Source organism: Aspergillus pseudotamarii (genome assembly GCF_009193445.1).
Source record: "Aspergillus pseudotamarii strain CBS 117625 unplaced genomic scaffold BDV38scaffold_131, whole genome shotgun sequence".
In the NCBI taxonomy this organism is placed as follows: Eukaryota; Fungi; Ascomycota; class Eurotiomycetes; order Eurotiales; family Aspergillaceae; genus Aspergillus; species Aspergillus pseudotamarii.
The window spans coordinates 148-22,106 of NW_022475145.1; the positions used below are offsets into that span (position 1 = coordinate 148).

A 21,959-nucleotide genomic window follows, 5' to 3' on the forward strand; every position below is an offset into this window, starting at 1 on the left:
GTCGAGAAGCCCTTTAGTTATCAAAGGACGTGGGGAAGCGGGGCAAACCGAGATATGGCTGGCTGAATTTACTAGTAGTTGGCCAGTCCACCGCAACGGATACCCTCCATAATCGAAGATCGCAAGATAGTGGGGCAGCTGAAAAAGCAAGTGGGTTTATCATTGAGCTGGCCATATCCGTACCATTTCTGTGGCCAATTCTGAGCCATTTAACCCCCTTTGGGCAGTTATGTCTTTGTAGGATATACGGCGGATTAACTCAGGGTAGTTAGTATATTCCCAAACTTTCCAACTTCGGCTGATCACATGTGCAATCTCTCTTCCATTCTTATTGCAAGGTCCTCCCTGTAGGATCTATCGGTTCTACCTTTCTATCCAGAAACGGTCGAATCCGGACAAAAGACTCGACCTACTGCAGTGTAGGGCAAAGCGTCGGAAGTCATGTACTAGGGAAATGCCACGATTCTCAGAGCCCAAGACATGAGTTGATAAAAGGCTCCACGTATACTACCTTGTGACTTGTGCATATAAACGTAGAATCCGGGAAACTCATGGCATAGCACCGGCGACACTGCCTAAACACCATACATGGCTGACAGGCGTTTTGTCGAAACCTAGGGACAGCATTGCTGGCCTAGAATAAAATGGGGTTTGTGTTGGTGTGCATGTAGTGACGAATCTTCGGGTCAATCTACGTTACTTGAAGATTCAGACTCAGGACGTGAAGCTTGGTCCTTGATCTTCAATGCTGTCCTAGTTGATGTAGAGCAATCCCGCTGGTGTATCTGCATCTCCGCTGGGCCTGAATCTACATGTTATACTAACTATATCGAGTTGTGAGTGAATCATAGTTTACCAAATCTAGCCATTAGATAAAGCAAACCTTGATATGTAAAAACCAGTATGACTCACCAGAATGTCTTCGCAACTTTTGGTATTTACCAGATATCGTACCTCGACTTACCAGATGCTGAAATCCCCTTTGCGGTAGTATGCAGACCTTACTAGAACCTAGATATTCTAGTACTGTACATACTACTCTATCTCCACGATAGAGCCACGACAACCAATGTATGAAAACCGGCAATACCCTCAATGCGCCATTAGGTCGTGGTCACGGTGGCTATATAGGGGCGGTCGAGGCGGATCAGACCACGAGATCTGGTCATAATGACATTTTGGCCCAGGTGGAAATACGGTTGCCCGGAAATGTGCTCTTACGGCGGATCGGTAATGCATACTACAATATAGTGTTCCAAATGGAGTCACCCACCACCCAGTGCGAACAGTCCCATGTTCCATAAACTAATTCCGCTATTATTTGATATATGAAAAAGCTCCTGCACATTTCCGGGGTTCGAGGGATGAGACGCAACTCAGCCCTAGCCAACAATTCCATAAATCCAAGAGTTAGATTATTCACCGGAGGTGTAGTCCCACACAACACCATCCCCCTATTAGACCAGCATATCGTCAATATAAGCCGGACGAACTATTAAGATGGTTCCTAGGTCCATCTTAAAGCACGGCTCTCCCCATAACTGATTTAGGATTGTGGAGTATAAATCGGGCAGAATTCCTAGCCCTTCGAATAGGGAATAGTCAAGATGATGAACCCACCATTTTCCTGGCACTGGTATTCGAGCATATCCGTATAGCGACCAGCTGAGCTAATGGTGTTATCGATGATTACAACTGCGCCATGCCGGAGATACGGCTGGACAACTTTCAAAGCGAGCAGCACCATAAGAGCCCAGACTAAAAGCGACATTAGTGTATATCTTAGTTTGTTTCAGCGTAAAGAACTAACTCATTGTCCAAAAGAGGTATGTCAACGGCGGGAACATTCTCTTGCAATGTTTCCCGCAGATCGCCCACGCGCAGATCAATGTGTCTTGACACCACCTCTCCAGCCTCTGCCCAGTACAGGCGAGCCTGTTCCCCCTTGAATCCCTACATAAATTTTAGTAAAGAAGGTATACGATGTAATTACCTTTCGAGAGCAACTCACATGAGCACCTAGGCCTGAACTCGCACCTGTAATCACGACACCTTTCCCTGCTGCGACAGGGATGGCAAAATATGATCAATTTCTGGGTACTAATCACGATAGAGCTTCTTGGTGAATACATCAGCAGTCAGGAAGTAGTCGTCTGGGAGGCTACTGATGTCCATGGTGCTAGGAGCTGTCAGGGTAACAAAGTAGACTCAAGAAAGTGAAAGTACATCGAATATGCTGTCAGTGTGACTATGGCGAGAAGAAACCCAGCAATCGTATTGATCTTAACGGATTAAATAATAGAGGCAATTGCGTTCCAAAGTGACATTGGTATGTGGTCCTGGTATATTCACAGCTACGATGCATTCATTATTCGGGGGATTCGCAGTTGCACCCTCCGTTTATGCCTCTTTGCTTAATGATATTGCCTCGCTCTCTAGCGAAGGGTTCATTAGAATAAACGTATCAAGATGAATGATCTACAAGCAAGCGGGCCCGGCAGTCCAGCGGCCCGATGTATGAGTGGCCATCTTCGGGAAAGAAAGCAGCTGCCGGTGAAGCGGTGTTAAACGTTATCCTGAGGGAGCTTCAGTTCTGGGTAGATTTCTAATGCTTGGTAATCGAATCTCCCCTTCTCACATGTTCCGGAACGCCTGGTTGATACTGACCACCTATTGTTCTCGAATTAACACAAGATTATCATAGTCTGGTATATCCAGTCTCCATGGCTATCTTGCTGGGGTTTTCCTTTCATGTGACCTAACTTGGGTCGTCGGATACTTCGTGAATATTCACGTACTGGACCCCGCATGCTTCTCGATCACACCTACGAACACGACAGGATACAGCCAGCATCTCAGCTCTCTCCTCCAGTGTTAGAGATATACCTAATAGCCCTTGAAATAAAGCAGATCTTGGAATGTGGAATAGATGAACCTTTAGAGCAGTAGGATATACCACACTGTCTTCCCGGTAGTAACCCAATGCTTCCGCCAAATTCACTGGGCACACAAAACGCTCTTCGAAAAAATACTACCTCATGGCGGTGACGACTCAGCTTGATAAAGTCCATGCAACCGACCAAATAGTTCTGCCTCCATCCGTTCGGCGGGCTGGGGGCCATTGCGGATTTCTCCCATCATATCAGTGCCCGGTGGAAAGTCAAATTCAAACGTCGGTTCACCAGCCCCACGCATGTTACATAGTACCGCTTGCTCATAGTGCCAGTGTAGTAGTGCATCAACGACAGCCATTTGGTGACCTCGCTGCCGGCAAACGGGGTGTAGAACTTTCCCATGGTAGTCCCACGTTTCCGGTGTGAAGCTTTGGATCTTGTATCCATCGCTTGGGTTCACGGCGATTGCGTATTGGTCCCAATGGGCGTGAATGTCATTGCGAAGTAAAATTCCATTCTGGGGTGATTTTATCCCTGGGGGGTTGTTGTATGTGATGAGGTTTGAGAACCCATGGCTCTGAAATATAGTGTCCAGTGCAAGTGGGAATATGTGGGCTGCTTCATACCCAGTCCATATCCCCACGTGTCCTTGACGATTAATCCGACCAGTTATAACGCACCGGCCATCTCGCGTACGAATCTGGTCTCGGAACGCAAGTTCTCTGGTTGCCGCTGAGATTGAAAGTGTACGAGGGTAATAGCGATCATCGGTGGTGACCGTAGTTTCTCCTGGAGTATAGGGCGTAAGAATATAGCGACCATGTTGTATCCTTGTGTCTGTAGGCCTCAAGGCTAAGCGTGAACGATATCGACGCGTCTCGAACCCACCAGGTGCGAAGAATAAGATGTGCAACATGTCTAAGAATTGTTTTCCTGTGAGATTATTTGCAGCAGCAATACCTCCCTGGATTACGCCAGGCGCCGAAGAGAATTCGACCCAGGTGTTTCTCAGCTGTGCCCGTGACGTGGTCATTTTAAAGAACAGTAGAATTCATTGCTCTAAGAGAGAACTCCTCAAAGAAAAAACTGGTCCGATTCCAGAGTGGGAGAAAAGAAGCTGCCTATACAAAAAGCTATTGAAAGAGATGGATTGATAAGATGGGATTTTGGCAGCAGAACCCCACCGCTTTCTAGTTCTTGGTACATAACTCGTTGATTGGCGTCCACTGTCCAACTGCCAGTCACTAGGCGACATGACGTGGCCTACCGCCTTTACTACATCTCGTTTTAGGCGCAGACACAGATTCGGTTTCGAGTAATTCAGGCTCAGGCTCAAACCCAGGCGTCAAAATAGTCTCTAAACCCGTGCGTAAATCAAATACCACCAGCAGCCTGTGTTTCCAGACAAAGGCCATCTTCATTATATTCAGTCGAGGTAAACTCGGGAGTCACATAGGCACCAGTGTACACATATTCGCAGAACCCAATGAATGTCTCTGGCTCTACATCTTCAAGAACCGTAACTTCGGATGGAAAATCCTTCATCGAATTATCACACATGTGCATGTACAACCCTTCCGAGACGTTTTGCACTGCGGCAGTATGGATCGTCAAGCGAGTATGATCCTTGTCGACAAGCAAGGTGCTGGGCGTCGAACGGATAATCCTGATCTTATGTGATTAGTGAAGTCCAGTGGTAGGTATGTCTGGTATTCGTAGCTCTTGTAATCGGCCATTGTGTAGCTAGCTTATGGATCTTTGGTTATTTTGGTGTGTCTAGATGTGTTATGGTCGAAAGCACTTGTCTTGATGGGTCTTGTTTCAAGGTGGTGTTTATGCTATTAAAGTGTGAAGAAGGTAGAGGGCTCGAAAGTGGCTAAATACGCTACGGACTACAGTATCATGATAGAGCTGGTGTGTTGGTCAGTAATGAGGGGCAAGTTGCATGCATGATGTGCTTCTTAAGCAGCACTCGACTACGTTATCAACACGAGTCAGTCAGCCACCAGTGGAGGATCTAACCTATCGACTGGTAAACATTGTACGAAAGGCATATCCCGTACGAGTCAGCGGCAAGACTGCAGTGCCATGTAACCAATGATCTCTACGAGTCAGCCTCGCCAGCTCATCGTGCAGGCGAGTACTGACTTCGCCCGGCCGCTCTCAATCAGGCTTCGGGGCGTGTACAAATCGAAATAAATCGTATGCTATAATTCTTATTTGCATACTAAATGAAAGATTAACCTGTGAGGAGCGGATGACCGGCAACCCCACATACACACTAGAGCAGTGGCTACCTAATATTAGTTTATTACGTTGCTGCTAATGCCGCGTCTCCAAAATGAAAGGAACATTCATTAACAATGGGTATATCTAAATCAAATAATAACTCCTTGAATGAGAGTAAAAGATGGTCCCAATTATAATCCACTTCACCACATAAAGACCACATAGCATCAAGGGATTTGGTGGTATTTCATCCGATGGGTCAACCCTTTCCTGCTGGGTGCAAGGGACTGGGGATAGGGACACGTGTGAACCGGCTATAAGCTGAACAAGACGATCGGTTCAATGGGGAGTTGCATAATTAGGTGGCCTCAGATATGTATCGTCATATCTTGGAAGATTATCATCCACATAGAATTCGCTTAGCGAAATACTGTCACCACTGACAAAGTCCCGAACAGAAAGAGGGAAGATAGCGTTGAAAGCCTTCATCCGGGGTCTGCGATCTACAAGTCTTCCGGTTGCCTCGTCAAAGGTATCCTGGCCCGTGACAACTTCCAGTAACAGATTGTGCTCGACTATAACACCGGTTATGTCGGTAGGACTGCAATTGCAGACCTTTTCCTGGTGATGACATAGGTATGAAGACAGATCTATCCCATCTGCTGCCTTCGCTTTGGCTGGGATGTTGACGTCGAACGGGATCTCAATCGTATGGTCGCCTCCTTGTAACCCTCCAGTTGCTATCCAGTGGCCTTTTTGTTTTCCCTCGCATAGTTGCCGTACACGCTGCTCCTTGCAGGTTGTTGTTACGGCCTCTCTTTGTGGGTTACCACCCCTCGAGATGGAGAGGTACTTGACGGTCTCTTCCACCTTCCACTTCAATTCTTTACCCACCACGTACTTCACTTCCATGTCTCGCGCTCCCTTTGCAATGGTTGAGTGGGCCACCCATTCTAAAGAGTACGCTACTTTCATCTCCTCGGGCGAGTCTGAGTATAATTGATTCGGTATTAGGGATAGTTCGGTCAGTACCTTTTCGCCGGGATACTGTCGGATATGCCGGGTTTGTTCAGAGACTACACGGCGAGACACCTTTATTTGCTGCGTGTCCTTCAGTATCCTCGTGCTGGCTATCGTTGACGGTGTTACCGTGGCAGTGATGGCATAAGACACGCTCCCTAGGATCGTCTCTGTTGTCGGAGGGATATTGCTCGGAATAGGGAGGTAGAAATTGAATTTCAGCCATGTTTCATTCTCGCCCTCTTGGGGGTCTATCTCATCGGGTGCATGGCAGAGGTCATATTGTACCAGTGTCTCAACGTTGGGCTCCGGTGGTGGGGTCGCGTGGGGAGAGTTCTGATTTCTTGATGATTTGTGCTTCTGGTTGCGTTTGAAGAAAAAACTATAGCTCTTATTGTTGCTGGGAACAGCGACATCACAAGGTTTAGGGGTCACTGATCGCGTGAAACTAATTTCAAATTTGGGGAAATTCTCGGTGGAAGCTCTCAAGCTTGCAGAGGGAACTGCGATGACAAGGGAGCCAGTGATCGGAGGAGCATGACTCTCACCCCCAGACTCCAGCAGAGTATAGGTGCTTGGCACAGTCAGTTGTAAGCCCCAGGCTTCCATAGCATCTCATCGAGGTGGTGGTGAAATACTTTTCGAGGAGGATTGAACGATCGGGCAGGGAACCCGGGGAGAAGCTTACACTATGTACTCCGTACTAATAGCAAATTAATAGCGAACCTCTGGTTATAAAGGTCTGTGCACATCAAGAGTGAAAGAGCTTCTATTGGTATGACTGGTTTCCTGCCCTAACTGCACTGGTCTTAATGGTTAATCTTCCCACTCCACGCGTACGTCTCTGGACCTCGTCGGGATCGGTGGAGACACGCCAAGTGTCCAAACAGGAAGCCAAGCAGGAAATTTTACCTTTTGCGTGATGGTTGGATCCACAAGCCGTCAAGCCTTCCGACGGGCTTCTCATCCGGCAAAACTGCTCGTCTTTGGATAAGCCATGCAGAGTTTGTGAGTCCTCGAGCTTAACAGGACTTGGATGATCGACCCGATGCCATGAACATCAGTGATACACTAGGAAGCCGTGTCCAATCTCATTATATCCATGCCAGAATTGCTTGGCTTCATCCGACATTAGATAAGCAGGGTTTGTAAGCGTATATTGGATCATCAGAAGTGCATTTCTTGCCCCTCGGACGATCGGTTCTTACCCATCCAGCGCGGCTCCCTTCGTCTCGTTGTTGAGCGTGATATCAGTGACCGGTCATGGCCACCAGGGCCCCATCGACCAACGTTGCGTCCAAAGGTAAAATGATGAGCCCCCCAGGAACAGTATTTCCCAGCACGTCTCACCAACCAATGATGTGGCAAGGTAGACTGTCCGAAATGTAAATCGCGCCGAATTCATTGTGATAGGACCTTACCCAGTTGCCGAAAATGCTTGCGGCGAAACTATGAATGTCCCGGCTATGGATTAATTCTCCGATGGAAACCCGGTGTCACCAGTCGAGGGAGACTGGCAGGCAGAGATGGACCTGTGGACGGTGACCCCAGAGGACCAGTCCATGGACCAACGGATCGGACCCTACATGAGGTTATGTCTCTGACAGCGGTAGACCGTGGACTTCACTCCCCACTTGATCGCCTCTCGTGTCAATTGTTGCACCACTTCAACCACAACATTGCGACGAAGCTCGCTTGGGTCGACGGCCCAGAAAACCCATGGCGACAGATTATACTCCCCCTCTCACATGCCTCGCCGATCGTTCGCTACTCCTTGCTGGCCATGTCATCCGAGGATCTTACACATAAATATACAATCGACCGGCCTTATTTCCATCAGCTGAAAGCTCAGTCGCTCTTTTACCGGGACAAAGTCTTGTCCCTCTTACCACAACATCTCGAACGTCTCTTGAGAGCCCCCATTTCGTTTGATTGTGCGAACCAGGCCCGGTTCGTTCTGGCAACGGTTCTCCTTCTCTACAACCTCGAACTCCTGTCGGCCAAGACGACGCAATGGCGACTACACATCCAAGGTGCTCGGGCGATCATACAATGGAAGCTTCAGGCTATTGGACTCCACCGACCTGACGTCGCGGATAATTTCCTCCGTTACGAATACTACTTCACCGCCGTCTTCAACGGCTTGACCACGTTTGATGCAACCTACGAGGTCATTGACGATATCCCCATCAACGACAAGATCGCTGTCTTTGGTGACTTTGTCCGGATCATGCACTGCGTGACCCGAGCCGAGCGAATCAACTTCAGTGGCCGTTCCACTACCGACACGACCCGAGTGGAAGACGTCGTGGGCGAAATAGGAACGGCGAGAGACCGAGCGCTCCAACTCAATCAGATCATGCGGTTCCATTATCCCGACGCGCGGCATTATTTCGAACACCTGACGCACATGTATTACCATGCGAGCTTGATCTACAGTCACCGCGTGCTCGCCGATCCCGCTGCGTCCCAGGATCTCATCCGGGCTTCTCGAGATGCTATTCTCGATCACTTATCGCATCTCCAGGACCTGGCATATTTCGCCCACGACCTGGTGTGGCCACTCTTTGTGTGTGGGACAGAGTGTCGGGGTTTCCCAGAGAAGCAGGATACCATCGAACGGGCACTTTTAGGGGTGATACGACTCACCGGCAGTCTTGATCGACGGCGAGTCTTGTCATTTTTAAGGATGTTTTGGCAGCTGGACTGCGAAGATGGTGAGGCGAACTGGATTGAGGTGGCAAGAAGTCGACCGGCAGACTGGAATTTTATGATTATATGAAGGTTTCCGTACATCCGTTTAGGTAACTGAATACTACCAACCCCTCATTCAGGTGAGATTTCATCCCAACGTGGACGGCCGCTTCCGAGATAAGATTGGCGCCGCCTTCTCATGCAATCCACAAACCTTCCTCTTGTAGTAGGCGGTGTGGCGAGGAGTGGGGGTGGTGGCAGTGCTGCGTAACGCGGAGTTGCCACTCAGCGTTAGCCTCCAGTCGATTTGTGCCACCTCATTCCCCTTTCGGGTGGTAGTGTGAGACCCACTGACACTCTGGGGTGGTGAAACTTCAAGTTGGACGGTGCAAGGAAAATTAAAATTGAAAGGGAGGATGTGATTCGTATTCCCTCGTCTGTTCCTCCCAAAAGAGCCACTCAGCGATCATCCATCCGTTAGTAATAATCCCTATGAATCTTCCTAACCTCGGACTAGCCCTCTTTTATCAACCCTTGTTTCCTTCTTGTTCTTTTCTCAAACATTTTCCGACAGTCCTTCGCACGTGCTCCCTTTTTTTTTTTTTTTTTTTTTTTCTCTTTTCTTTTTTTTTTTTTTTTTTTTTTTTGCCCTTTTCCTTTTTTTGCTTTTTTCCTTTTTCTGATCATCCCGAGAAGAAGAAACGACAAAATCGCAGCCTGTATGCGATTGATACGTAGCGCTCCATTACACCCAGCGCACCTAAATCGTTTATTGACTTCTAACCGACATCGACGTTAAGGAGTCCCCCCACCAGACTAGCCATCCATCATGGAGCCTCCCAGGCTGGACAAGATCACGGCAGATTCCAACCTCGAAGCTCTTGGATACACGCCAGAACTGTCTCGCAATCGATCAACATGGCAGGTAGTCTTCATGGTTTTCATTCTGGCCTCAGTGCCCTACGGTTTATCGACGACGATGTTATACTCCATTGCGGGAGGAGGCTCGGCCAATATGATCTGGGGTTGGATCTTGGTATCCCTGATCATGTTGTGTGTCGCCGCATCGCTCGCTGAGGTCACATCCGTTTATCCCACCGCGGGTGGTGTTTACTATCAAACCTTTGCCTTGTCCCCGGTGAAGTATCGCCGCGTTGCAGCCTGGATCTGCGGCTGGGCCTTCATTGCCGGCAATATCACCATCACCTTGGCCGTCAACTTCGCCACGGCCCTCTTTCTGATCGAGAGTCTCAACGTGTTTACCGACGCGGCCGGAGTTGGTATCACAGAGAGCTTTTCGGCCTATCAGACCTATCTGATCTTTCTAGGCATCACGCTCATCTGCCATATCATTCCTGCCTTTGGGAATAAGTGGCTAACACACCTGGAGGTATATCAAGCTATCATCACAGCGCTTACTTGACCTTTTTTTTTTCTAGACCCCCCACCCCGTGCCCATGTCACTAATCTCACTTTGTATATTCGACCTATAGACTTTTGCCATTTTTTGGACCCTGGTAGGCGTGACTGCCATTATCATTACCATTCTGGTCGTCGCCAGTAACGGGAGACACTCTGCAAAATATGTCTTCACCGATTTCTCCCCTCAATCCGGCTGGCCAGAAGGTTGGTCCTTCTGTATCGGTTTACTTCAAGCTGCCTACGCGCTCTCGGCAACCGGCATGATCACCTCGTAGGCCACTACCATCATTTATGCCCGTCGCGAAAAAAATCCCAAAAAACCCAAACTAACGTGTGTGTGTGTCTCCCGAAAATCAGCATGTGTGAAGAAGTCCGCGCGCCAGCCATCCAAGTTCCCAAAGCAATCGTCGGAGGCCTCACCCTGAACGCCCTGGCCGGTCTCGCCTTTTTGATCCCCATCGCGTTTGTGCTCCCCGATATCTCCTACCTGGCGAATCTCCCGTCCGGTCAACCCGTTCCGCCCATTTTCAAATCCGCCACCGGCAACTCCGCCGGAGCCTTCTGCCTGCTCATCCCGTTGTTGATCCTCGGCATCATCTGTGGTGTAGGTTGCGTAACTGCGGCATCCCGAAGCGTCTGGGCCTTTGCCCGTGATGGAGCCATCCCCGGTTCCAAGTGGTTCAAGAAAGTTGAACCCCGTCTCGACAACATTCCCCTGAACGCGATGCTCCTCGGTATGGTAATCGAACTCCTGCTCGGTCTCATCTACTTCGGCTCCACCGCCGCGTATAACGCCTTCTCCGGTGTCGGTGTGATGTTCTTAACCCTTAGCTACGCCTGCCCAATCGCGGTCTCGCTCCTTCTCCGTAAGCGACAGGATATCAAGAACTGCAGCTTCAATCTTGGACCACTCGGTCTGTTCTGTAATATCGTCTGTCTTGGTAAGTGGACTTTGGCCCTGCCCTACCAAACCCTGGTCCCCCGCATCCACAGACGGATTCTAACATCTCCCGATGTTCAATTTAGCATGGACTTGTCTTGCCATCCCGCTCTTCTCCATGCCGACCTTCATGGCCGTCACACAAGAAACTATGAACTACGCCTCGGTCGTCTTCGTTGGGTTCTTCATCATCTCTGCTGTGTGGTACTGGGTCTGGGGTTACCAGAATTATGCCGGTCCACCCACTGAAGAGGGTATGGAGGGTGTCCATACTGACTAGTGAATGGGCACCACGTTGCAAATTTTGCCCTGGCTGAGACGGACCGTGAAGTGCTTGGAATGACGTCTTCATCCGGGTATGTATAGTCAATTTTAAATGTATATCAATATAAACGGCCAGACAAGCATTATTTTCTGCATGTGACTTCCGCTGTATCACCACCATGACTCCGGGGCCGCTTCGTCTACGCAGCAGCTTCCGAGTAGCTGTTAATCCTTCTTATTTATGATATCTCTTGTAGCACAATCATGCCTCGTAGATTGTTGACTAATCACGAGTCGTCCATCTGCAACCATACATGGGATCAAGGTCTATATTAACCCGAAAACCTCATCGGACCCTAGTGTTTTCCCTTCTTTGCAGTTTTCTACTGCTTCGCCTTCCATCTTCCCATGGACGTAGCATTCGCCGATTACTTTGAAGCCTTTCGGATTCCTTGTGGACTGTCTGAGGATGACCGGTACACTACACCCATATAAGATGCAAATGAAGTCCCCCGGCGTAGTAGCTTCTGGGCACAAACCGAATAAGTCGTTCTCAGTCCACAGTCGTTTCCCTCCTTCAAAGGTAGGCCCTTCTTCAGAGCCTGATACCTCGTTGTCTGTTTCCTGTTGAACTTCGCCGCTCACATCTTGGATGTCGTCCGTGTGACCCATATCTTGGTGGCTCACTGTTTCCCTTTGACCTGAGGGGCCACGAGAGCTATCAGCGTCCGGAGCTTTCATTGGGGCCCTGAAGAATTTCCGATTCCATGTGACATTTCGCACACGGGTAAGGTATGCACGGAGCATATCTGACTCTTCGTGTAAAAGTTGGCCAGTGTTGAAATGTCCATTATGAAAAGTATCAGCAATCTCCAAGCACCGCAGGCATGCTCTTTGATACCATGTAGGCGGAACCTGCCCCTCGGAATCTCTATCTGCTATTAAGGTACGCCAGATGTGATCTGGCACTTCTTCTGGGCTTTCATTAACACCTGCCCAGCCACCAATACTCAACAGCGAGCTTCGTGAGATGAGCCCCGAGGTATTCGCTAACGATACGGCCTCCACCTTAGCTAATTTAAAGCCTTTGACAAAGAGCGTAGAAGACGTATGTCGAACCACTTGCGCGTCAGACGCATCGGCTTTCGTCTTACGCTTCTTTCGAGGTGGGGCGGTCTTCGTTGAAGTATCTGTGAATCTTATACCCCTGGAGGCCTTATAAAGCGGAGAGCCAACCGGACCCAGGAGGCCTTCTCCGTTCTTACGGCCATTGTAGACTTCCGTCGGCTCCCCGAACTCGGAGTCCCGCAGCAGTCGGATCCAGGATGGCAACATACCGTTCCCCATTTGAGGCATTGCCCATGGGCGGCAGATGATGTCAAGCGACCCAGATGAAAGAATGCAGTACTTGACAAAGTTTCTATAGACTTCAACTTCGTCCAACTTATAGTCGATGGCGAGCTTGTAAGCTTTAATATTGTCGTCGTCCTCTTGTCTAGCATCATAGGAAACAGGGTCATAAGTGTCACTGGCGATCGAGACTAGGCTATACACGATGTCGCGCGATTTACTAGCGTCGAATGTGCTTAAAGAAGTCACCAAGTACTCGATCCCTTTGAGAGGTTTTCGAGCAACACTTTCGGCGTCTCTCTGGAAAAGTCTGGCAGTGGCCTCGAGCAGCTTGTTAGCTCCAAATGACTGGACTTCGCCAAGTGTATTAACTCCCTCCCTCCAGCTCTTGAATAATCTTCTGATCTTTTCTTGATATGTGACCAGGATGGACACTGCATCTGCGAACTCCGTCCATGGAACCGCCATTTTACCACAGTAGACCGATGCCTCTTTGGCAAGCGAGATTTCTTGAACAATCCAGCGCCGAGAGAACCAGCGATCTCTCATAAGTTCAGCGAGCGCATACCAATTCTCTGCGTGGCTCTCATCGTTTACCGCTCTTTCCAGAAATGCAAAGTCCATTATTTTCGGGATAAACCTCATTGCGCGATTACTTCTTCTATCGCTGTCAGCTTCCCCTAACCAGACGCAAACATGGTTTGCCATGCGATACACCTTCGCCATTTGAAGAAGCTGCTGTGTTTTTTCGTTCTCATTTTTCTGATTGATACAGATGGCATCAACCCATAGAGTTATAGACTCATCATCCTTCCGTAGACGAAGTAAAGCGCGCTTGAGATTTTCTCCAATCCTGAATCCTCTGCATTGTTGTATCAGATCTACCCACCGGTCGTACTGCCATTGCATTCGCCTATCAAATGGGATATTGGGTGGAATGACATACAGCCAGCTGGAATACAGATCCGTACCCCAACAATATGAGAGCGCCGCATAAACAGAGCTGGAAGCCTCTTCAAGCGACTCGGTGTTGAGTCTACAGACCAGAGGGTCGCTGTCATTTACTGCAGGGAAAACAACAAGAGTCCTAATTTGACCTTGCTCAAGTGTAGGAGATTCGTGGTAGATATCCTCCGACGGAATCCCAGCACATTCTCGTTCCCCCTCAGATGTCATTTCTCCAGCTTGTCTCTGTTCTAGTCGGTTTAACAACAGATCCGATATTGCCTTCCACACTACCTCGTACGATGCCCTGGGCCGTTTCAAGAACACCCTACTGAGCATGTCTATGGGTAGATGTGCGGCTGATTGTACGGCTGATTGCGTGGGTGACAGCAGGGTTGATTCCATGAACAGACCCCTAAGCAAATTCATGGGTATTTCTATGAGCAATTCCATGAAGTATCGCGGGATGGTCACCTCGATTCGTTCCATCTGCCGACTAACACACACGCATTAGCTTTAGCACGGATCCCGATAGGGCACTGCCGGGTACGTAAAGCTTTCATGTTGGCCGTCCCCTCGGTATCCTTGCTGCCCCAGAACTTACACTGCCTTTAGGTCCACTTCGCACACTCTTTGCTGAAGCCTATTCCATTCTTTCAGGTCCTGTTGAAATTCCTTAAAAATTATCATCTTTCTCCGTTCCGAAGCGTAGTCACTGGAGCTCCTAAATGCCAAGCGCCCAGGATGCAACCTTAGCTTGCATGGTCGGTGTGGAAGATGTGTACTCGGGTCGTCTGAGATACTCGAGCTTGCCTCAAGGGAATCTTGTTCAGAAGGAGAGTCAGATATACTTATCTCATCATCCTCGTCCGTTTCTGAAATGAAATCATCACTGGAATCAGAAGAACTTGAAGAGTAAAGGTCCGCATCGGCGAAATTCCGTCGCGGCATAGTTTCAACTGCCTTGTTTTGATTTCTTCTAAATCCCCACGGTTCTGACACGATGGAGTAGTAAAACATCTGGGGTGCTCAGGATGTTCATCTATAATAGAGAACAAAAGTACGAGGGGTAAGCACTAAGGAAAACATGCACAAGGACTGCGCCGCATCCTAAAAGGGTCGTAGAACTTATCCAACTGAGCTGTACAAGGCTCAGGCGCCGAATTTGCACTGGAGTGTAGTAACACTTACGGTGCACTGTATAAACGAAATCCATAGGTTTCCACAGAGGATACATCTCGACAGGGCTCTTCAGCTGAAAACGATTTTGTAGTCTTACATACGGGAAGAGATACTATAAACTCTACACCAAGCAGCTGGGGATACTTATCAGTATGTAGATACTAGACAATATTAGGACACTATAATCTCATGAAGTTATATCCAATATGATCCCATTGGTAGATCTGTAGAGTAGAAAGACAGCGACTTGAAAGGTGTCTTTGTCCCTGAAAGCGTATCCAATTTAGAGCATATCAGCAGACCAATGCAATCTATATTCCATGCATACATACAAAACGCTTAGACACGTCACAATATTTTATTTCCGCTGCAATTACCGACGTGAGAAAGGTCCACTACACTTGGTCACAGCGAAGATGGCATATTTGTGTCTAGGGAGCATTTTCCTCTGTTCAACCTGTGTGACATTACAAGCCCTGTGCTGAATTATAAGCAAGAGGTCTGGGCATATACCGCACTGCATATATGCCATATGCCTACCAGAACAATATCATGCACGTCCTGAGCCTTGCCCCCAACCTTACAGAATCCAATGCAATATATCATCCACGCTATCGTTATGTACTAGGAGTGATATTAAAGACCACAAAAATTAACACACCACCAAGACCTACATTAACCTGCTGACCAGCACCTGGACGAAGGCGGGGATAAGCTGATAACCCTAACTCCGCGTATCTACCTTGGCATTCCCGGTGGGAGGACGGAATTATGTTCCGATCTTGATGGCTAGAAGAAGATATTATGATATCAAAGGAATACGGAAAGTACATTCATTCAGAGTTCCTGTCCGTTTGTATGATTGGCTCTATACTGTGGTTCATGTGGTTCCGGCTTCGGATTGATGTCGGGGCTCGAGGTTCAACTCAGACTGTGTCAGTAACCCCCGATATACTTCACCATTCCCTATGAGATTAACCAGGTTAACCAGAGTGACTGCTAGTAAACCTCATTAAAAAATAATTATTGACACGAACTTGGATTATATAACTCCCTTCACTAACTATATACACCCATAGTACTCCGTAAGACTACCAGACTCTAATATCCACACGGATCGATGCTGCACGGCTGATCGAATCGGGATCATCGGATGTTAGTGGGTACGTATAATTTTATACCCTTAGCCTTGGTTGAGAACAGCGCTATCGTTTGTTGTATCTGAAAGATATACCACTAGTAGGTCCTGGTTAAATGGATTGGTAATACCGAAAGGAGACGAGGATGGTCTTTCCACTGGAAATTATATATATATTACTCCATGTATATGCGGGGTATGGAGTTTAATTACCGGATATAGATATATTATACTAGGTGTATTGCTAGATTTTCATGGTATGATGTGGATTCTTGCAGGGAGCATGGCCATAATGCATTGTTGGATGGTCAAGGATATTAATTATTGTATTCATGGATCTGGATCAGAAGTTTGGGTGGTACGGGACTTTTTCGGTGCATTATCCCCCCGAGATGAATCTCGGGGTGGATTGACCCGAGGATTATGACCCCGCGGCATAGAAAATTATATCAACAAGCGAATTATGGCGACGACCCTTCATTAGCTTCGGTTCATGCACTACCGACAAAGCGGCATGTATTCAGTTTATGCTCGGCTCTGGAAAATCTTAGGATATATGTATATTTTTTTCAATTGTCTATTCTACGTTACTGGGGTTTATCGTGACAAGTCCAGGCCAATAGTATACCATAATTACGGTTCAAAAAACGTGTAGTGGGTAGTCACAATTTCATCGTGAATTCATATCCTATGTTTACATGAAATGGCACAGAGCAAAAGGCATCGCCGAAATGGAACTTGTAAATTATTTCATTATTTCATCATAAATTTCATTTAAGCAAAGAGAGCATCACCCAGGCGGTAGTGCACAGTCTTGACCTGGGTGTAGTTCTCGAGGGCGTAGGAGCCCAGTTCACGGCCAATACCCGACTCCTTGAAGCCACCGAAGGGAGCCTGGTAGTTGATCATGTTGTAGCAGTTGATCCAGACAGTGCCCGCCCGGAGAGCGTTGGAGACGGTGATGGCGGTGTTGACGTTCTTGGTGTGGACGGCGGCAGCAAGACCGTATGAAGTGCTGTTACCGATCTTGATGGCCTCATCAATATCCTTGAACTTCTGAACGGTGACGACGGGGCCGAAGATCTCCTCCTTGGCGATCTTCATGTCGCTGTGGACATCGGCGAAGACGGTAGGCTGGATGAAGTAACCCTCGGTTCCGTGACGCTCACCACCGGTGACAAGGGTAGCACCCTCCTGCTTGCCGTGGTTGATGTACTCCATAATGCGGTCGAACTGCAGCTGGGAGACCTGAGGACCCTGGAAGGTGTCGGCAGTGAAAGGGTTGCCGAGCTTGTTGGCGGCGGCGCGCTCCTTGAAGCGGGCAACGAACTTGTCGTGGATGCCTTCCTGGACCAGGATACGGGAACCAGCGCAGCAGCACTGGCCGTGGTTGAAGAAGATACCGAAGTTGGCCCACGAGATGGCGTTGTCGATGTCGGCGTCGTCGAAGACAATGTTAGGGGACTTGCCACCCAGCTCAAGAGTGACCTTCTTCAGGTTGCTCTTGGCGGCAGCCTGGAGAATCATACGACCAACCAGGGTCGAACCAGTGAAGGCAATCTTGTCGATATCCATGTGGCTGGAGATAGCAGCACCGGCGACACGGCCAAAGCCAGAGAGGATGTTAACCACACCAGCGGGGAAGCCAGCTTCCTTGATGAGCTTGGCGGCATAGAGACCAGACAGAGGGGTCTGCTCGGCGGTCTTGAGGACAACGACGTTACCGGCAGCGACGGCAGGTCCAATCTTCCAGGACCACATCAGAAGAGGGAAGTTCCAGGGGATAATCTGACCACAGACACCAATGGGCTCGTGGCGGGTGTAGGTAAGAGACTCCGGGTTGGTATCAATGGTCTGGCCGTGAATCTTATCGGCCCAGCCACCGTAGTAGCGAAGGCAGCCGGCGGCGCCAGCCACGTCGACCTTAGCCATGGTGAAGGCCTTTCCGTTGTCCAGGGATTCAATAGCAGCCAGGATGTCGCTATCACGCTCGAAGAGGTCGGCCAGCTTGGTGAGCAGGCGGCCCCGTTCGGTGGGAGTCACCTTCCTCCACTCGCCCTCGAAGGCAGCACGGGCCGCCTTGACAGCATCTTCGACATCATTCTCGTCCGCCTCCTGGACGGCTACAATCGGCTTCTCGTTGGTGGGGTTGATAGTCTCGAAAGTGCGGCCACTCTTAGCCTTAACGAACTCATTGTTGATGAACCTACGCAGCAACCATATGTCAGCAACAAGCTCCCAACGCACAGCGAATATAGCGGGAAGAGCGGGATAACATACAGGCCCAAAGGCTGCTCATATTTGGCCGAGGGGGTCTCGATGGTGGTGAAAAGGTCAGCCATGGTGAGGGAGGATATGAAGAAACGAGAAATGGGGTATCACTAGGGAGGAGTGGTGTTGGTATAGAAGGGGATGTTGAGAGGAGGGGAGATGAGGAGAAGAAAGTAACGGTGCCAGGCAAAGGAGGGGGGGAAATCCCAAGGTATTAATACCTTTTAATTGCAGTGCGAATCGAACACGACCGAATAGGTAAGGAGGGGGGACAGGTGCGAAGGCAACCTAGAAAAAAAGGGAATTACAAAAACAAAAAAAAAAAAAAAATACAAAATACAAAATACAAAATAAATAAAATATTAAAGAAAAAGGAAGAATTACCAAAAACAAAACCAAGGAGGGGGAAATAGTCAACCATTGACTGGAGCAAGCTCAAGTGATAACACCGAAGAGGAGGGGAGAAAAGTACTCGATTACTTCCCAAATTAGCGTTGGCCCGTAATTTTACCGGTCAGGTTCAGTAATCCGACTACAATCAGGGGTCCCGATTGGATGAGGTGCCAGGGCCCGAGGCAGTATTGAAGACCAAAAGTCCACCATTACCCCACCGTAGCTGTCTTTCCAGACGATCGTGCGGGGTTCCTCAAGCCAGTCAGCGCTTATCCCCGGCCTCTTCGATCCACTTTCGGTCTCTGGAACTTTGGCACCCTATCCGTTTTGATACAACGTCTTCGTGTTAGTCTGACCCTCCCAGCCATGGATGTCCACCAGCTCTGACGCATCAAAAGGACTACTTCCGCCCTCCGTTCCCAGATCATCTGCCCCTCCCACATAATTGCATCATCTTTCCTGTTTTTTTTTTTTTTTTTTTTTTTTTTTTTTTTTTTTTTTTTTGTTTTTTTTTTTTTTTTTTTTTTTTTTTTTTTTACAGCACCTGGGGTGGTTCATGAAACTCTCCTACAAGATCCACGTGGGTTTAATGTATGGTATTTGAACAAGTTTTTAAGCATTCCGTCGACCATCAATTACTGTTATTACTGATGGTCGCGGAGGAATTAGGGTTGGCTCGTACGGAGTACGTACATACGAATCAAAGAGATACAGGGGAAAAGCTGCCCCGCTATATCGTCAGCAGCCTAGTAGTACCTCCGCCTCCCCATCTTCAACAACCCCCAACATGGCAAAAAGATAGAGCAAATTATGCAGACGCTTGGAAGAGATAGTCGTTAATCACTATATCCATTCTCCTCATTCGGTACCCCCTCCTCGCGACTAGCTCTGGTCTTGGTACCCAACAAGCGTCTCCAGAACGAGTCTCACTAATCACGACAAATCAATGGGGCGAAAGTCTTACTGGATGGGGTAAAGATTGGTCCAGACCCGGGGTTGTTGGAGACTATGCTTGCATTTGGTAGGTCGAAAGGAGGAACTAGCATTCCTGCACCTAACAAGGTAGTCCAGGAGATAGTCTACCCGTACCTGTAGCCTGTACCTTGGTGGTATTAAATGATCTTGTAATCAGTGAAAATTATGACGCTGGTGACGGAGCACCCCCCCTGTGGCAATCCCTGTCGAAATTGAGACTTTCATATCCCCGGGCTGGAAATAGTCCAACTGCATGTAATTGTAACTTAGCTGAACACCAATTGGCGGCGTCTGTCATGAGACATTAGTGTTTGGTTGGAACAGTGCCAAGTCCCCTCCGTCCCCACTGGACCGGGTGAACTTCCTTCCCGCCGGCGACTTTTGTGACTTTTAACTCCTTAGCTCTGGAATTTCATAACGGAGGGGAATCCCAATGAAACACCTCCGGTCACATGCCTCCTGTCCAATCAACAACCTCAATGAGTGCAGGTCGCATGTAGTAGTTCTTAAGGTACCTACTATGTTATGCGAGTGGTCACGTGACTGGTACATTCGATGATAGACGATCACTCCGGGTTGAAATCTATCGTAAACTCCTCTCTGCGACGTCGATGACTGGTTGGCGATCACCCAATCAGGTGACTCTGGAGATGCAATCGGGCCGCGTCGGAACTATAATATGCCATTTAGGGGCATGGCTTGCGAGGCTTGCGAGGAAGGAGGGTCTGGAACAGCAGTAACAAGAAGTAACATGACGGAGCAACTAAGCTTCAAACCATGGAGGACCAGGGTTCAGCCGACATGCAATTCCCCTGGACAAGCTCCCGTACCTTTAATGTCACCCCAGCCATAAACCCTCGTCCTCAACAGGCCACGAGTCGCGATAAGTCCATATCGATACTAGGGATCTACATCCCTGCGTCTTTATCGGGCGCGTTCACGTCTCAGATCGGACCACCGGGGCTCAACATATCCTGCATCAAAGGATTCTAAACCCCGCAATCTGATTCTTCCACCGTACTCTCGGGTTACCGGAGAACTATCACGGTATTCGGCTCGTATGTGAAGGAGGCGGGATTTGAACTCTCACATCATCGCGCATGCGAGGCGCTGTTGGAATGTAACACGAGGAGGGGCTCGACTAATTTGGCGTTGATGCTAGATGGTTGGGAAGTTTTCCCCCTTTGGCCGACTTGGACAGCACGGCTTATCCCCCACATCCGACGTCAACCCCATATGCGTCCCGGTGATCCTCCACAGACCTGTAAAGCTTAAAGAGCAGACCACCCGCGTCAGCAGAACGATAAAGTTTGATGCAACTTGAGCACTCTACATTCTAAGTAGACCTTCGAGCCAGTTTCATGCGAATACCCAATTATCTATGGTGTGGATTTGACAGATGTTACCGTGTAGTGATATCGGGCTTTATAGATATCTTCCTTCGTTCATCCGATGCTGTTATATCGATATTCACTAGTGACCGGTTACTATACTCTATACGTTGCCCTTTACGGTGCTATAATGGAGCATACCACTTTCTGAAGGCGTTTTGCGGCCCCCAATCCTGTAGGGCCAGCACCGACCATTAGAACATCCACTTCACTAACAGCTGTGTCAGCACATCTCAATAAGGTAGTTGGTCTGATCCACATACATCTGGTAAGCGAGCATAGTCATTAGGATATGTAAAATGTTAAATTAGCACTGACGGGTAAAATGGATGATGCAATCCGTTTGAGCTCAGCAAACCGAGTCGGGTTGAAGGGTATCGGTCGGGATCAGGATTGAACTTAAGATAATCCCGGTCGGCCTACACACATATAAGACTGGCATGCAACCTAGTATTAATCTCGATGTTGATTAAGGTCTTCCGCCCCCTACCCGGGGTTCTCGTACCCAATAGCACCACGGGATCGGCAAAAGAGCAAGATCCTCCTGGTGTTCATTGCGTTTCAGCTTGCATAACTGCGCTTATAATAGTCGAATCATGGTAGCAGGTCTGACGGGTCTCGATTCAATGATCGGCTGCTCGAAGGGCTCTGTTTAATGAACCGTGGCAGCGAGCACAAAAAGTGTAAATCCACAGGAGCAGGGTCGTTTTCGCTTCAGTCTATTGGCGATCATTATCCTAAAGAATCACTCTGATGCATCATCTAATCAAGGCATACGAAGCCCGGGGCTGCGTTGCCTGAGTGTCTACTAGGGCTCAGGTGCTGTACTTGTTAAATGAATGCAAGCTCAA

The 21,959-nt window shown here is 48.6% G+C and overlaps 9 protein-coding genes across 9 annotated transcripts; 4 read left to right on the plus strand and 5 right to left on the minus strand.

The window, feature by feature from the left end:
• Positions 1–1,679: 1,679 nt before the first annotated feature.
• BDV38DRAFT_289097 (uncharacterized protein) lies at positions 1,680–2,175 on the minus strand (the record flags this gene model as incomplete). The annotated part of the gene is made up of 4 exons (XM_032061181.1): positions 1,680–1,758; positions 1,811–1,953; positions 2,012–2,037; positions 2,109–2,175. The coding sequence occupies 4 exons, from the start codon at positions 2,173–2,175 to the stop codon at positions 1,680–1,682; spliced, it is 315 nt and encodes a 104-aa protein (XP_031907060.1).
• Positions 2,176–2,919: 744 nt separating this feature from the next.
• BDV38DRAFT_265587 (HNH endonuclease-domain-containing protein) lies at positions 2,920–3,917 on the minus strand. The gene has a single exon (XM_032056367.1). The coding sequence runs from the start codon at positions 3,808–3,810 to the stop codon at positions 3,037–3,039; it is 774 nt and encodes a 257-aa protein (XP_031907061.1). The 5' UTR covers positions 3,811–3,917; the 3' UTR covers positions 2,920–3,036.
• Positions 3,918–4,268: 351 nt separating this feature from the next.
• On the minus strand, positions 4,269–6,752 carry BDV38DRAFT_289099 (uncharacterized protein; the record flags this gene model as incomplete). Its single annotated transcript, XM_032061182.1, has 2 exons — positions 4,269–4,565; positions 5,568–6,752. 2 exons carry the CDS (start codon positions 6,750–6,752, stop codon positions 4,269–4,271), a joined length of 1,482 nt encoding a protein of 493 aa, XP_031907062.1.
• Positions 6,753–7,862: 1,110 nt separating this feature from the next.
• On the plus strand, positions 7,863–9,018 carry BDV38DRAFT_276311 (transcription factor domain-containing protein; the record flags this gene model as incomplete). Its single annotated transcript, XM_032058196.1, has 3 exons — positions 7,863–7,905; positions 8,018–8,860; positions 8,978–9,018. 3 exons carry the CDS (start codon positions 7,863–7,865, stop codon positions 9,016–9,018), a joined length of 927 nt encoding a protein of 308 aa, XP_031907063.1.
• A 457-nt stretch (positions 9,019–9,475) lies between these two features.
• BDV38DRAFT_265591 (putative amino acid permease) lies at positions 9,476–11,642 on the plus strand. Its single transcript, XM_032056368.1, has 4 exons — positions 9,476–10,227; positions 10,331–10,530; positions 10,617–11,200; positions 11,286–11,642. Exons 1-4 carry the CDS (start codon positions 9,667–9,669, stop codon positions 11,477–11,479), a joined length of 1,539 nt encoding a protein of 512 aa, XP_031907064.1. The 5' UTR covers positions 9,476–9,666; the 3' UTR covers positions 11,480–11,642.
• Positions 11,643–11,790: 148 nt separating this feature from the next.
• On the minus strand, positions 11,791–14,709 carry BDV38DRAFT_289102 (HET domain-containing protein; the record flags this gene model as incomplete). Its single annotated transcript, XM_032061183.1, has 2 exons — positions 11,791–14,254; positions 14,363–14,709. 2 exons carry the CDS (start codon positions 14,707–14,709, stop codon positions 11,791–11,793), a joined length of 2,811 nt encoding a protein of 936 aa, XP_031907065.1.
• A 2,000-nt stretch (positions 14,710–16,709) lies between these two features.
• Positions 16,710–18,663, minus strand: BDV38DRAFT_265600 (aldehyde dehydrogenase family protein). Its single transcript, XM_032056369.1, has 2 exons — positions 18,359–18,663; positions 16,710–18,284 (listed from the first exon to the last, which is right to left on the minus strand). The coding sequence occupies exons 1-2, from the start codon at positions 18,418–18,420 to the stop codon at positions 16,853–16,855; spliced, it is 1,494 nt and encodes a 497-aa protein (XP_031907066.1). The 5' UTR covers positions 18,421–18,663; the 3' UTR covers positions 16,710–16,852.
• A 622-nt stretch (positions 18,664–19,285) lies between these two features.
• BDV38DRAFT_265601 (uncharacterized protein) lies at positions 19,286–19,907 on the plus strand. The gene has a single exon (XM_032056370.1). It carries the CDS (start codon positions 19,336–19,338, stop codon positions 19,573–19,575), a length of 240 nt encoding a protein of 79 aa, XP_031907067.1. The 5' UTR covers positions 19,286–19,335; the 3' UTR covers positions 19,576–19,907.
• Positions 19,908–20,465: 558 nt separating this feature from the next.
• Positions 20,466–21,409, plus strand: BDV38DRAFT_265602 (uncharacterized protein). The gene has a single exon (XM_032056371.1). It carries the CDS (start codon positions 21,079–21,081, stop codon positions 21,304–21,306), a length of 228 nt encoding a protein of 75 aa, XP_031907068.1. The 5' UTR covers positions 20,466–21,078; the 3' UTR covers positions 21,307–21,409.
• Positions 21,410–21,959: the final 550 nt, after the last annotated feature.